At 31.3% G+C, this 14,589-nt stretch overlaps 5 protein-coding genes across 12 annotated transcripts in view; 3 read left to right on the top strand and 2 right to left on the bottom strand.

Moving 5' to 3' along the window:
* The window catches only part of LOC143202927 (hexamerin 70a), an 89,638-nt gene that overhangs the window by 27,647 nt on the left and 47,402 nt on the right, over positions 1-14,589 (top strand). The gene's annotated exons all lie outside the window — the stretch shown is intronic.
* On the top strand, positions 5,137-7,583 carry Nmdmc (NAD-dependent methylenetetrahydrofolate dehydrogenase). Of its 5 annotated transcripts, none has more exons than XM_076401668.1 (5): positions 5,137-5,423; positions 6,331-6,515; positions 6,567-6,837; positions 6,897-7,225; positions 7,301-7,583. In XM_076401668.1, exons 1-5 carry the CDS (start codon positions 5,383-5,385, stop codon positions 7,429-7,431), a joined length of 957 nt encoding a protein of 318 aa, XP_076257783.1. In that variant the 5' UTR covers positions 5,137-5,382; the 3' UTR covers positions 7,432-7,583. The 5 variants fall into 5 exon arrangements, with proteins under 5 accessions (XP_076257783.1, XP_076257791.1, XP_076257776.1 ...); XM_076401676.1 differs by lacking the exon at positions 5,137-5,423 and adding an exon at positions 5,695-5,840; XM_076401661.1 differs by lacking the exon at positions 5,137-5,423 and adding an exon at positions 6,026-6,206.
* Positions 8,645-11,189, bottom strand: LOC143202994 (activating signal cointegrator 1 complex subunit 1). 3 transcript variants are annotated; one of them, XM_076415082.1, is made up of 2 exons: positions 11,053-11,189; positions 8,645-9,766 (listed from the first exon to the last, which is right to left on the bottom strand). In XM_076415082.1, exon 2 carries the CDS (start codon positions 9,763-9,765, stop codon positions 8,686-8,688), a length of 1,080 nt encoding a protein of 359 aa, XP_076271197.1. In that variant the 5' UTR covers position 9,766; positions 11,053-11,189; the 3' UTR covers positions 8,645-8,685. The 3 variants fall into 3 exon arrangements, with proteins under 3 accessions (XP_076271197.1, XP_076271179.1, XP_076271188.1); XM_076415064.1 differs by lacking the exon at positions 11,053-11,189 and adding an exon at positions 10,819-10,960; XM_076415073.1 differs by lacking the exon at positions 11,053-11,189 and adding an exon at positions 10,776-10,918.
* LOC143202990 (glyoxylate reductase/hydroxypyruvate reductase) lies at positions 10,976-12,191 on the top strand. The gene is made up of 2 exons (XM_076415052.1): positions 10,976-11,154; positions 11,222-12,191. Exons 1-2 carry the CDS (start codon positions 10,976-10,978, stop codon positions 12,123-12,125), a joined length of 1,083 nt encoding a protein of 360 aa, XP_076271167.1. The 3' UTR covers positions 12,126-12,191.
* On the bottom strand, positions 11,870-14,538 carry bug (thioredoxin domain-containing protein bug). 2 transcript variants are annotated; one of them, XM_076415094.1, is made up of 3 exons: positions 14,375-14,538; positions 13,918-14,322; positions 11,870-13,860 (listed from the first exon to the last, which is right to left on the bottom strand). In XM_076415094.1, the coding sequence occupies exons 2-3, from the start codon at positions 13,955-13,957 to the stop codon at positions 13,061-13,063; spliced, it is 840 nt and encodes a 279-aa protein (XP_076271209.1). In that variant the 5' UTR covers positions 13,958-14,322; positions 14,375-14,538; the 3' UTR covers positions 11,870-13,060. The 2 variants fall into 2 exon arrangements, with proteins under 2 accessions (XP_076271209.1, XP_076271217.1); XM_076415102.1 differs by having other exon boundaries at positions 14,379-14,501.

Below are 14,589 nucleotides of genomic sequence, written 5' to 3'. Positions count from 1 at the left end.
ACGATTAAGAATGGTGTGATCTAGTACAATATCATAATGATAAAATATATTGGAAAATGATCACTCTCTTAGATATTTTAAAACAAATTCCGATTTTTTATAATCGCAAATAACAGACATATTATTGCATAAATATTTATGACAGAAAGTATAAGAGAACACTACGAATTCGATGTTAAATTAATGCGAGAAGGTACCGTAGAAGTGGTCAATTTAGTTCCTTACCAGATAATTGTTTTAATTTGCTTAGTGGTCCGTTTAAAATATTGCATTTTTTCTCTTTCACTTTATTCATTAACCAGGAACCGTTAAAATGCTTCTTTCATTATTTTCCTTTTAAATTTAATTGATTATAATGCACCTAATACTAAAAAGTATCAACGCTTGCAAGATCTGCTTGCCCAACATTATTTCAGACCTGAACTTTTTAAACTAATATTTTTGAACTTTAACAATCTGCATGTAGGCAATACTCTACTGTTGTACAAACTTATGATCTAAATCTTATTCTAGAGACTATTCTAACTTATTCTAAAGTCTATCTTAATTTATTCTAGAGACTATTCTAAAGTCTATCCTAACTTATTCTAGAGATAATTCTAACATATTCTAAAGTATATCCTAACTTATTCTAGAGGCAATTCTAACTTATTGTAAGGTCTATCCTAACTTATTCTAGAGACTATTCTAACTTATTCTAAGGTCTATCCTAACTTCTTCTAGAGATTATTCTAACTTGTTCTAAAGTCTATCCTAACTTCTTCTAGAGATTATTCTAACTTGTTCTAAAGTCTATCCTAACTTATTCTAGAGATTATTCTAACTTATTCTAAGGTCTATCCTAACTTCTTCTAGAGATTATTCTAACTTGTTCTAAAGTCTATCCTAACTTATTCTAGAGACTATTCTAACTTATTCTAAGGTCTATCCTAACTTCTTCTAGAGATTATTCTAACTTGTTCTAAAGTCTATCCTAACTTATTCTAGAGATTATTCTAACCTATTCTAAGGTCTATCCTAACTTATTCTAGGGATTATTCTAATTTATTCTAAGCTCTATCCTAACTTATTCTAGAGATTATTCTAACATATTCTAAAGTATATCCTAACTTATTCTAGAGGCAATTCTAACTTATTGTAAGGTCTATCCTAACTTATTCTAGAGATTATTCTAACATATTCTAAAGTATATCCTAACTTATTCTAGAGGCAATTCTAACTTATTGTAAGGTCTATCCTAACTTATTCTAGAGATTATTCTAACCTATTCTAAGGTCTATCCTAACTTATTCTAGGGATTATTCTAATTTATTCTAAAGTCTATCCTAACTTATTCTAGAGATAATTCTATCATATTCTAAAGTATATCCTAACTTATTCTAGGGGCAATTCTAACTTATTGTAAGGTCTATCCTAACTTATTCTAGAGACTATTTTAACTTATTCTAAGGTCTATCCTAACTTCTTCTAGAGATTATTCTAACTTGTTCTAAAGTCTATCCTAACTTATTCTAGAGACTATTCTAACTTATTCTAAGGTCTATCCTAACTTATTCTAGAGATTATTCTAATTTATTCTAAGGTCTATCCTAACTTATTCTAGAGACTATTCTAACTTATTCTAAAGTATATCCTAACTTATTCTAGAGACTATTCTAACTTACTCTAGATATTATTATATCTCACTCTGTCCATTAATCAGTTCGTATGGAAGTATGCGTTTGAACCTACGAACTTCACTGTCATTTCGCACATTTAACTGTTTGGCGAATGGTTTCTAAGAGAATATCGCGCTGAATTAGTTTTTTAAATGCGTAATATAGGGCATCGATGATGACTCGCAACACTATATTCTGGAGCGTGGGCCTAAGTATTGACATATACAGCAAAATCATATTATCTAAGGATAATTTAGATTAGTAGTCCCAGGCCTACCGTAGTAAAACACATTTTTTTGGAAAAATTACTTTTTTTATTTAACATAATTCCCTTCAAGGGTGATACAATGCGATAGTTTCGATACCATTTTTGTAGTACGATTTGTCCTTTGCTTCAAAATAGGCCTCAGTTTCGGCGATCATCTCTTCATTCGACAAATTTTTTTTCCCAGCGAGCATCCTTTTGAGATCTGACAACAGCAAATAGTCACTGGTGGTCAGATCTGGAGAAGACGGTGGATGAGGAAGCATTCGAAGCCAAATTCGCAGGATTTTTGTCATCGTTTACACTGACCTGTGACACGGTGGATTGTCTTGGTGAAGCAGCACTTCCTTTTTCTTCAAATGCAGCCGTTTTTCGGCGATTTCGTTATTCAAACGGCCCAATAACGCTATGTTATAGTTGCTGTTGATAGTTCTTCCTTTTTCAAGGTAGTCAATGAAAATTATTCCATGCGGATCCCAAAATACAGACACCATAACCTTGCTAGCCACTGTTGCGTTTACTAATGTTTTGGAGCATGTTCATCGTATGCAGTCCACTCGAATGACTTTCAATTGGACTTCGGAGTGAAACGATAGAGCCATGTTTCATCCATTGTCACATATCGAAGCAAAAACTCAGGTTTATCACGTTTGATTATCTTCAAACACTGCTCCAAATCATCAACTCGTCGGTATTTTTGGTCAAAAGTGAGCTCGCGAGGCACCCACTTTGCACAGAGCTTTCTCGTAGTCAAATATTCGTGAATGATATGATGTACACGTTCAGTTGATATCTTTAGTGTGTCTGCCATTTCATTCAATTTCAATTTACGGTCATTCAAAATCATTTTGTTGATTTTTTAAATGTTTTTGTGGGTAACAACCTCTTTTGGGCGTCCACTGCATACAACGTCTTCAGTGCTCATTTCACCACGTCTAAACTTAGCATACCAATCCTTGCCGGTTGATTTTCATGGTGCAGTGTCGGGAAACTCGGCATCAAGTCTAGTTTTTACTTCAACTGTATTTTTTGCTTTAACTATTTTAAACATAGCCATTTTAAACTAGCCAATGAAATTCACGTTGTCAGCGCCAACAATGATTGGACTAAGCGAAACATTGCCCAACTACTTACCATTGGAGGTATACTGAAAATGGAGCACGAAACAAATAAACAATAAAAGCGCTTTAGAGACGAAGTAATCCAATTAGATCCCGTCACGACTCATACCATAGCGATTAGAACAAGTAATAAGTTAAAAGTAGCGACATCTACATGTTGGACGTCGTGAAAAAATTCCCCAAATTTCCTATATAGTTAAATCTCTGTTTCTCTATGGATCCACACGCACGCTAGTCCTTTTAATGTCGTCTCTGACAAATGCCTTATCCTATATATAAACTACACCGGTGATTTTTAAAAGTTTTATATATCTAACAGCAGTAATCATTAAACCAAAACTTATCTATAACTAAATCATTATCTCTTAATTAAGACGCCTATAAATCACTTGATCTTCATTAATAAGAGAGAAACATTAAAAAGTTTTATTTGTTAACAATTATAATGACCGGTTTAATAGAACGTTGAAGATGTTAAATAAATAAACATAATACAATAAATAATTGCCAGTACATTTCACATTACTTTCACTTGATTCGTATGATATTTAGGAAACAAAAAATTACATGTTTCCTGATTAAAAATTATCATAAAACAATCACCTGGAAGTTTTAATTAAATATATGCATTGTTCGCTGTTGGAATAATGAAAGTATATGATAACATCATAAAAATTCTATAATCCCAATAATAATAGTAGGGTAATAAACTAATTAATAAAATATAAATAAATAATTATAATACATTTAATAAAAATAACATTTGTTGTTTGCTAGTGACAGTTAGGTTACATATATTTTGTTATAATTTGTTTAGTGTTATATAAAAAATAAGTAGCGTTATACCAAGATTCCGTCATTGAATATATATGAGATGTTTAGAGGGCCTTGCGCATTCGCCAATATTTTGTAATATTTTAATTCAATTTATACCAATATTTGTTTACATACTATACTATATTAAAAATGATTAGCTCGATTTTCGTGACGTTATAATAACGTACATCACAATTAATGATAACCCTATTAACCAGAACACTATTTTGCAATTATACCTCCAGCAAAGAATTATCGCGTATTTATAGTTATGAATTATAAATATTTTTATTCCCAGTGGCGGGTATTTACTGTAAACAGAATATGTACAGTTTAGAATATTATAATTTTTTGCTTGTGGAAATGTTCAGTCTAAAACTATTAATTATTTTTTCATTATTGTACAACAATATTCTTTATCAACATAGAGATTTTGAGTAAATCCTAAACCTACTATCTTATAACAACGTATAAAATATAAGATTTCCGTGTGCTTGTTTTCCAACTTTAAAAATGGTCGGTAAACAATTGTTTTACGTTGCCGTGGTAACTGGCATCATATTAACGGTTTTAAAAAAAGAAATTACAATTATAATTATAATTTAATCTTAATAAAATCTTATTATTATTCTTTGTGAAAGTCAGTCTGAGATAAATAGTGCACAATGTAATAAATTGCATTTTTAATAACTCAAGTCATTCAATGACAACTCAAACAACAGATATTAAATATAATATTATTTTAATTAAAAGCTATAATAGCTCCTTAAATATATAAGGCTTTAACTGGTATTGAATGTAAAATAAACACTGATTATACAATTAAGAAAGTAGATGTGATATAATGGTCAAATTCCTACTATTGAGTCTTATCCTAAACTTTCAATTAGTCTTCTGACCTATCAGGATGTATTTTTAGAACATTATCTGTCTGCGATTAGTAAGTATAATTGATGTTTTCAAATGAAGTTCTTCATAACAAAAAAAATTCAGAAAATGTAGGCAAACATCTAAGTTATAAATATATTGTCATAGACATATTTACTGAATTCACTAATGGGTCATGAGTAATAAAATATTAGCACCATAATACTATAACATTCATTCATTCAAATTTTATATTCTTATTTATTATGGTATTTAAATTATATTTCTTCATAGTTTACTCATCAAATTAGGCTAAATGAAATAGAATGTAAGAAGCCATTATAACGATAAAATAGCCACCTACTGAAATGTTAGTAGTCATACGTCAATAAGTGTCAAAATTTTTGATAAAGACACTATAATTGAGTAAATAAGGCACACTTTATTTTGCATCTACGCAATCATAGTCCAATAAACATATTTTGTCGTTAATTGAAGTGATAAGAATAATGCAAAATTGTTTATATTGTCGCACATATCGAGTGGTGATTACCCCATCGCCTTATTTTCGTATATATAGTTCAAAAACGCACATAAAATAATGTAGTCTGCCGGTGGTCTTGTATAGATTATTTCATTTAACAATACAGTTAAAATGCCAGAAGTTTTATCACAGACAAAAAAGCTCCGCATAGTGTAAGTACTGATACAAAGAAAAAAAAAATATTAATCTTAAGAATTAAATCAAATTATTATAATTTTTAAGGATAAAACGAGAGTATTTAAAATACAATACATAAAAATATACTAATTACTTAATTGAATTAATTTTAATATTATCAATCAATAATTATTTTAAAAATATTTCTGTATTAATTAATAATAAAGAAGTAAACAGTTTTGAAGAAGTCTTGCTAAAAATAAAATACGTGCAATAAAACGATTTAAAAATAACCTTTAGGCAACCCAATAAATGTATTAAATTGATACTCAAAAGAAAAAGTACTATTGTTATTTAAGGCTTTCACCGAACTAAAAAGTAAAACCTGAGAGAAATACCGGTTTAACATAATTTGTTATAAAATCATTTTAATCTATCATGGATTTAGTTGAGTAAGTTATTTTACATATTATCGTTTTAAAAACCTTCCACACCCTTTGCGGCATTTCATTGTGTCACAAAGATCAAACATAATTAAATAGAGCACTTGGATAACCTCTTTGACCTCAGATAATGTATTTTATTGATTTATGTTTATGAGGACTACGGAAATGCAGTTAAATTATTCATATTAGTTTTATGTCTAATGTTCAAATGAGAAGTATAGGGTTTAAAGCTTCTAAATCTATCGCAATAAATGACACCTAACCATAAAAATGTGCGGTGACACATTACCGTAATATGATCAAGATAAGTAAGTTTTCCGCAAAAATATTTGGAACTCGACAAATTTCTCAACATTTCTTAACTAACATAAGGTATTAATATTATATACAGGGAAGCCTGGAATGATAGATATAATTTTTTTCTTTTGACAAGTAAATAAACAATTTTTATCAGATCTAATAGGTATACGCGTATATATTGATTGATTTATTTTAGTAAAAATAATAAAATTATTGATGGCAAAAAGGTGGCCCAAGATATCCAGAAGGAACTCAAAGTTGAAGTAGAAGCATGGATGAAAGAGGGGCACCGTGCCCCGCGTTTGATCGCTATCTTGGTAGGAGAAGATCCGGCAAGCAAGAAATATGTTGAAAATAAAATGAAAGCTGCAAGAGAGATTGGTACCTTAGAGTAAGTTTTAAAGTTCAACCATTGTTAAACTTCATTTTCAGGGATTAAATCAGAGACCATCAATTTACCAGATACAACCAAGGAGTCTGAAGTTATTAAGGAGATAAACAGGCTCAATGCCGATAATAGTGTTGATGGTATCTTGGTTCAACTTCCAGTTCCTCCACACATCTCTGAACGTAATGTGTGCAATGCTGTGGACCCACATAAGGATGTTGATGGTTTTCATATTAACAATATTGGTAAACTAACAAATAACATGGATACATTTGTCCCTGCCACAGCATTAGGTGTCATTGAACTGATTAAGAGGTATTTCTGACAGCTCTTAACATACACATTCATTTCAAACATATATTTTCTTTTGGAAGGTACAAGGTACCTACTTTTGGTAAAAATGTAGTCGTTTGTGGAAGATCAAAGAATGTTGGTCTGCCAATGGCTCTTCTACTTCATTCTGATGCAAAATATGAATGTCCTGGCTATGAAGCAACTGTAACATTATGTCACAGGCATACACCACCAGAAGAATTAGCTTTCTTTGCCAGGAGAGCTGATATAATTATTAGTGCAACCGGAGTAGTAAATTTAATCAAACCGGATATGGTAAAACCTGGTGCTTGCGTAATCGACGTAGGCATTACAAGGATTACCACAGAAAATGGAAAATCAAAGTTAGTGGGTGACGTAGATTTTGAAGGTAATCTCTAAAGAATTAATTTTATTTCAAAAAAACTAATTAGTCTTACATTAACACTATTTCTTAATGTTTTAGGAGTTAGTAAAGTTGCAGGTCTCATAACACCCGTCCCAGGAGGTGTAGGCCCCATGACTGTCGCCATGTTGATGTTTAACACATTTAAAGCGGCTAAAAGTTTGACCGAGGGCAATAATAATAAAAATTAGAACTGCAAAAGTATTACTAATATTAATATCCATAGTTGTAATTTTATAACATTGCAATATTGACTGTTATATATTTAGCTTTTCTACAACTGTTACGTTATTTTATAAATATCGTGGTGTCCGGAATAAATTTTTAATTTATTTTATATTAACGAGAACGAGTTTTTTTTCTATCCTGATAAGAATATTATTTAGTCATTGTGCCTTGATTATATATATATATATATATAATATATATATATATATATAATATATATATATATATATATAATATATATATATATATATATATATATATATATATATATATATATATATAATATAGCAACTCATTAATCCAAAAGTATAGATTAGTGACAACTAAGTTTATAATAAGCGTGAAAATATAAATACGGTCACACAAGGTAATAGTAAAATATTGATTTGTGATACGCGGTTGAAATTACCTGATATAAGGTTTAGAAAACAGTTGTATTTTTGTAACGAGTTAAGAGAAACAAAATCTCTGTCAGTTTCATATACTTTATAGGGGCTATACGGCAGATTGAAATATAGGATGGGGTAAAAAATAATCTAATGTATTTTAATTTTTAGTTTCTTCATTTTGTTTTCCATGATATTTTATATTAATTTACTAATTTTCATAATCTTTTCTTTTGCAAAAATAAAATACATTATACTGCTGCATTATACTATGTTAATATTAAAAATATAATATGGGTATTGAATTGATAAATTATGTATGAGATACAAAATCCAATAATTTTCCAAATAATGTATATAAAAGATTTGCTAATTTTACTCAAATTGACATGTCATCTGATAAACTGTGTGCAAAAACGATCGTCGTCATTGACGATTTCAAAGAACAAATTTGAATAGCAGGATAGAAGAGCTGTCTAGTTGATACTAATTTATAAATGTCATTATTCTTTCTTTAGTGTATTTGTAACTGTAGAAAATTGTAAATAATTTAAAATACATCTAAATACATACATTTTATAACAATAATGAATACGACAGAAAATGAAATACTGTAAAAATAAGTACTACTGTGAAGCTAGTTAGGCAACCAACTTTTGTAAATAATATTTATTAGCAATATTTGTGTTAATGTCGGTAACCGTAACTTACTTTATTAACATAAATTATAGTTATTTTAATATAGTAAATTTGCTTTTAAAGGTATGCAATATTGAATAATACACAAAACTATAACAAACGTATATAATAACAATATGTTTTACAAACAAATTAGAGTGTTATATTTAAGGCAATATCATAATATTTGATCTCTCCACTGTCGGTCTTTGTGGTACCTCTAATACATAAATCTATTCGTTCTAATTCAGAAGTACCGAAATAATAATCGCCGTATTCCCTCAAAATATCTGTAGCGTCAAAAGTAGCTTTTCTGTCCTCCAGAAAACTTGAATTCATGACTGTCATGTGAAACTTGACTTTTTCGTATTCCCTTTTGGCCAAACCAGCCTTGCAAAAATATGTGACAATGGCGTCCGACATTTTGTTCAGTTGGTCCATGAGATTGTCATTTTCGGACGTAATTTTCCCATAGAGCACATTAACGTTAGAAGGATCGTCATTCATAATTTCTAGTCCTTTTACCGTAACAATATGTTTAGTCGATTTAGGCAGTATATTGGCAATGACTTCATCATAACAATTCTGTAATGTTTTCTTAGCTAAAATTAATTCCTCTTCGTCAAGTATCTTTAACACCACTACCGTTAAATGCGTTTTGACAGGATTTTGAAAATGTTTATCTGTGACGCCTCTAGGTGGATTCTTTAAAACCTCATCTTGAAACTTCAACAGGTTTGTTTTAATCAAATCAGAAGTCAAAGGTATACTGATGAAATGTGTCGGGCGTAACCGATCTTTTCTCTGCGTAACAATCAATGATATTTGTGTTCTAGCAGATGCTACTTTTCGTTCAGTATCACCGATAATGGTTACCTCACCTTTCTCATTCATACGAGGAATTTTTATCGTGGTGTTGGTGTTCCTCTGCAAAGTTTTCAATTTGGAACCCTTGGCGCCGATGATGAAGGGCAACAAACTCGACGGGACGTGAAATGACGTGGAGAATTTTCCCGACTTCATTAGCACAATCTCGTAGTTTTCTTCCAGGTCCGCGCAATCCAACATCTCATCATCGTTATCCATATATGGCTTCAGATGGGGGGTAGAATGAGATTCTTCATCCAAAGCTAATGTCGTTTGATAATAGGTCCTGTTACCAAATTTCAGTGGCTTTACGGTCACGGGAATAGGGCCTCTTGTTGTGAAAAAATCGGGAAAATGTCTACTCATTCTGGGAAGAAGAAATACATAGTTATTATTGTCTAATATTTTTAGGTTGGTGGACTAACAAAAATAACCATGTTTTATGTTAGATGCAGGAAAAAATGAGCCACATTTTACTGTTTAAATGTAAGATAAAAACTAAATTAATTAATTTTAAGTAACATACTCACAAATACTAGAGTTGCCTACTTGTGGCCAATCCAGAATTTTTGTTTGAGGTGTCTTAGCTCAGATATCAAGATTTGTTATGAGAAGCTCTTAAACCACCCGCACTGATGTATAAAACTTAACACCTGTTTACTAATTAGTGAACTATGTTAAGAAAGTTGTTTGGTTGTGAATCAAATCATTGAAAAAGAAGATCAGAAGAAAAATTATCAATGCTGTTATTAATCGTTTTTAAAATAAAGGACATGTATTCAAAATCAATCAGATGAATATCCTACTGAATAATGTATCTAAAAGCTTACTGAATGTAAAAATGTTACTTCTTATTTACTTTTTTCACCCCCTTATCTACATATAATAAAAAACTTATGTTCTAACAGTAGGAATAGGTTTGGAACTTACAAAACAACAAAAAGTTACTAGCTTAGCTTATACCTTTTAAAGATGAAAATGACCCAATTACAAGACAAATAAAATCAAGAAAACACAGATATCCCAAAAAAAAAATCTACTGAATAATGTATCTGATAGCTTATGAAATTTAAAAATGTTATTTCTTATTTATTTTTCTCATCTTTTTACAAATTTTACTTGTATCTTATGTTACATGTCTTAGTACAACTAACACATGTTTAGTTGTACTATTAGTTATAACATCCGTTATATATTTCTGAATAAATACGACGTTGGGCTTCTACTGTTTTTGACTGCTTTTTTGTTCAACTCTCAAATTAAACTTGACTCCGCTTATTGTACTATATATCATTATACAATTTTCAATTTCAAAAATTATGTAATGATTATCACAAGTACTAACAATGAATTGATGATGATAAAAATGCAACTACCTGAAATTACCAACTAAAAAGCCTGGACTTGTTTTTCGCGCACCTAATAAATATTCTGTTTTCAATACATTAGTTCCTAGTTGTTAAGATTTTCAAAAATTGGCGCAGCTTTGGTGTTATCAAGCTTTTGACCTCCAAGTTGTCCAGCTTATTTTCTGTGATTCTTAATTTTTGTTCCTTTCTAACGATTTTCTGACGCGATGTTCCTGGGTCTATTCTTTCGTCACAGTGGCATCACCGCCAATCTGCTGGTAAAAGCAAATTTTGTCGTAATTACCTGTAGGCAAAATATTAGATTTTATGGTGTAGAAATGGCCAAGCCTTCTGTTTACGTTACGAGACAAATAAACAAAGAAGCACTAGACATACTTAATCAAAAGTAAGTGATAATTGTAATTTCTATTATTTATTTTAATATGGCTACTTAACCTCAAAATTATTTGTAGGTGTGACGTTTCGGTGTGGGCAGGTCCGGGCCCAGTTCCGAGAGACGAGCTTTTAAGGAATATTAAAGATAAATCGGGGTTATTTTGCATGTTAACTGACAAAATCGACTCGGAACTGTTGGACAATGCGGGAAAAAATCTAAAAATTATCGCCACGATGTCCGTTGGGTACGATCATTTCGATGTTAACGAAATTAAGAAAAGGGGCATCAGAATGGCTTACACCCCGGATATTTTAACCGATGCCACAGCGGAGTTAGCTGTTGCGTTATTATTGGCTACCAGCAGGAGACTTTTGGAGGCTAACGAGGAAGCTAGAACGGGCGGCTGGAAGGCTTGGTCCCCGTTCTGGATGTGTGGTCCAGGACTGAAAGGCTCGACAGTTGGCATCGTCGGATTCGGTAGGATCGGACAGGAAATAGCCAAACGACTGAAAGCGTTCGGACCCGCGAGAATAGTATATTTTAACCGATCCGAAAAAATTAACGAAGCGCGTGAAATCGGCGCCGACAGAGTCAGTTTTGACGAACTATTATCCGTCAGCGATTTCATTAGCGTGAGTTGTTCTTTGACGCCCGACACCAAGGAGATGTTTAACGAGGCGGCTTTCAAGAAAATGAAGAAAACGGCCGTTTTTATCAACACCAGTCGCGGCGGAGTTGTAGATCAAGATGCCTTGGTCAGAGCGTTAGAAGATGGCACCATTTGGGGAGCTGGTCTTGACGTCATGACGCCGGAACCCTTACAAGTCGAACATCCGTTGTTTAAGTTAAGGAATTGCGTTATTTTACCCCATATCGGCAGCGCGTGCTCGGAAACAAGAAATGACATGGCCATACTTACAGCTAAAAATATCGTAGCAGCTTTAACCAATCAGCCCTTGTTAACGGAACTTAAAGTGTAATAGCCGTATTATAATATTAAAATTATTTTATTAAATATATACCATAAAAAGTATATGTAAAAAACATCTCAGTGTTTTTAACTTAACTAGTGATTACCCAGCTGACCTAGTGAACTTCCTGTTACCTCCATCTATCCTTTAAATTTTAATATATTTTTTAAATTAAATACATCTTCACAGGTTAATTGAAAAGTCCCTGGCCTATCATAGTAAAACAATTTTTTTGGCAAAATTAGTTTTTTTTATTCAACATGATTCCCTTCAAGGGTGATTATAGCGACCCTCCAACTTTTCGATATCATTTTTGTAGTAAGTCCTTTGCTTCAAAATAGGCCTCAGTTTCATTCTTTCAAGAATCCATTCAAGAAAGTGCTGCTTCACCAATACAATGTGTCACAAGTCAGTCGAAAAGATGGCAAAAATCCATTAATTGGGCTTCGAATTGCTTCCTCATCTACCGATTCTCCAAATCTGGTCTCCAGCGACTATTTCATGTTCTCGAATCTCAAAATAATGCTCGCTGGGAAGAAATTTTCATCGAATGAAGAGGTGATCGCCATTTCAAAATAAATTAAATATAAGTTTTAATAAAATAAATCGTTTTGTAGATTGTTGGTACTTAATCTTAAGGATGCGTCATAAGTATCACTCCTAATAATCAAGGTAATATTTCACCATTTTAATTTTTTCTTAAAAATATTTTAATTACAAACATGTTTATAAAAAAGATATAATTAATTATTAAAAGCAGCATACAGCTTAAATAAGGGACAAGACTATTAAAGGAACAAGGGAACTTGTTAAAGATTATGGGCGAAGAAATGAATCGAAATAAAATAAATAAAAACGATTTTTTTTAACGAAATAATTAATATAATAAATAATGGATAATGTTCAAATTAATTTTTAATTAATACCTAAATTACAACACTAATTTAATCTATATGCTCATGTTCTATATGCTGCTCTGATTCTCTCCAATTTCTTTGGATAGTTTCCGCAATATATTTGCACAGCTTTGATTGTGAAAAATAATAACACAAACAAGTAATTATGAAAAGCCAAGATATGATCAGGAGCATATCAGATTCTTTTGATGGTGAGCTCACTACAGGTCCAGTAAAGTCATAAGAGGTTACCACTGAATTTTTTTGGGGCTCTATCAATGTATGCCTCTTAATGTACTTGATAAATGATTCCAAATTATATTCTGAATCATTATATCGTACAATTGCTCTACCATTGTGAAACAGAAGTAAAGTAGGCACACCAACAATGCCATTCTGCGTATTGAACAAATGATATCTCATAGCATTGATAGCTACCATTTTAATATCAGGAAAAGCCCTGGGGAGTGCATTAAAATGAGGTGCTGCCATACTAGAAAATGGACATGTCTTAGAATAAAATAACACTGCAATACACAAAGCCGCGGCATTTTTATCTGACGCGATTTTTGGATCTGGCACTAGCAGTTTTATTAATTCAGTATCATTAACGAGCTGTACAGTTGAGCCATTATATCCTCTTAAACAGTTTATGAACTTGTGGGTTGCATTTGAACCAGTTACATTAGCACTATTTTTTAAGGTTTCATTGTCATATGTTTCAACAGTATTTTCTATAACATACTCTGAGTCATCTTTGATTCGGTCTAATTCATTGCCAACTACAGCTTTTGGGTTTCCTATATTATTTGAATTTTCTACATCAGGAGTTATATATGCGACGGTTCCTGAAACAGTGACACTAATCAGTTTAGTCAAAATGTATTATAAAATGATGCTCTTACCAATTGATATTAATAAGAAACGGTTATAAATTAAAAACATAATTTTATATAAGTAGGATGCAGAGTTTACTGTCAATAACAGGTAGATAGGAAATTCAACCTAAATAGACTACCAAATATAGATAATGTACAAAATACAGAAAAAGATATAGAAGAACTCTGTTTTGTTTATGAATCAGACTACAGGCAAATTGACAAGCACATTACCATATACTACTGCTGTTAACCTATTCTTCTGTTTTCAATTATTTATGTCAATTTCTTATATATGCTTGTGAAAATGAATGAAATTCATGAAAAATAAAATACTAGTTTCTTTTTAAACTACCAATCGAAGAAATTAACAAATTATACTGAACCTCCGACAGCACATATATTAATCAAACTGGTACAAAATTAGTGTACCTAAAATTAAAATATGAATAAAAATTATAACAAATTCTAAATGTAACAATACCAACAAAATTAATAGGATAGAGTGATTTCCAGAAATTACTTAATGGAAGACACAGAAAAAGTCACAAAACGTTGAAATGTCTGTATATTTTGAGCAGAAAGTAAAACCATAGAATAAAGAAACTTTGAAGCGCATCTCCTATAATAAAATTGCTTCTAAGTTACGCTCTGAATCACCGTGTGAGGGCGCTTATGCAGGCGCCAAATGACACTTAG

Source organism: Rhynchophorus ferrugineus, unplaced genomic scaffold (genome assembly GCF_030347505.1).
Source record: "Rhynchophorus ferrugineus isolate W39M unplaced genomic scaffold, kcgeb_rfMv2 rfM1, whole genome shotgun sequence".
Lineage (NCBI taxonomy): Eukaryota > Metazoa > Arthropoda > Insecta > Coleoptera > Curculionidae > Rhynchophorus > Rhynchophorus ferrugineus.
Note: the sequence above shows the minus strand (reverse complement) of the source record. Positions and strands in the feature narration are given on the sequence as shown.

Coding starts and splice junctions, on each gene's coding strand:
- bug (XM_076415094.1), bottom strand. CDS start 13,957: ATGTTTTTAATTTATAACCGTTTCTTATTAATATCAATTG. Junction 13,861..13,917: donor TTTCTTATTAATATCAATTG/GTAAGAGCATCA, acceptor TCACTGTTTCAG/GAACCGTCGCATATATAACT.
- LOC143202994 (XM_076415082.1), bottom strand. CDS start 9,765: ATGAGTAGACATTTTCCCGATTTTTTCACAACAAGAGGCCCTATTCCC.
- LOC143202990 (XM_076415052.1), top strand. CDS start 10,976: ATGTTCCTGGGTCTATTCTTTCGTCACAGTGGCATCACCGCCAATCTG. Junction 11,155..11,221: donor CTAGACATACTTAATCAAAA/GTAAGTGATAAT, acceptor AATTATTTGTAG/GTGTGACGTTTCGGTGTGGG.
- Nmdmc (XM_076401661.1), top strand. CDS start 6,130: ATGATCAAGATAAGTAAGTTTTCCGCAAAAATATTTGGAACTCGACAA. Junction 6,838..6,896: donor GTCATTGAACTGATTAAGAG/GTATTTCTGACA, acceptor TTCTTTTGGAAG/GTACAAGGTACCTACTTTTG. Junction 7,226..7,300: donor GGGTGACGTAGATTTTGAAG/GTAATCTCTAAA, acceptor TTAATGTTTTAG/GAGTTAGTAAAGTTGCAGGT.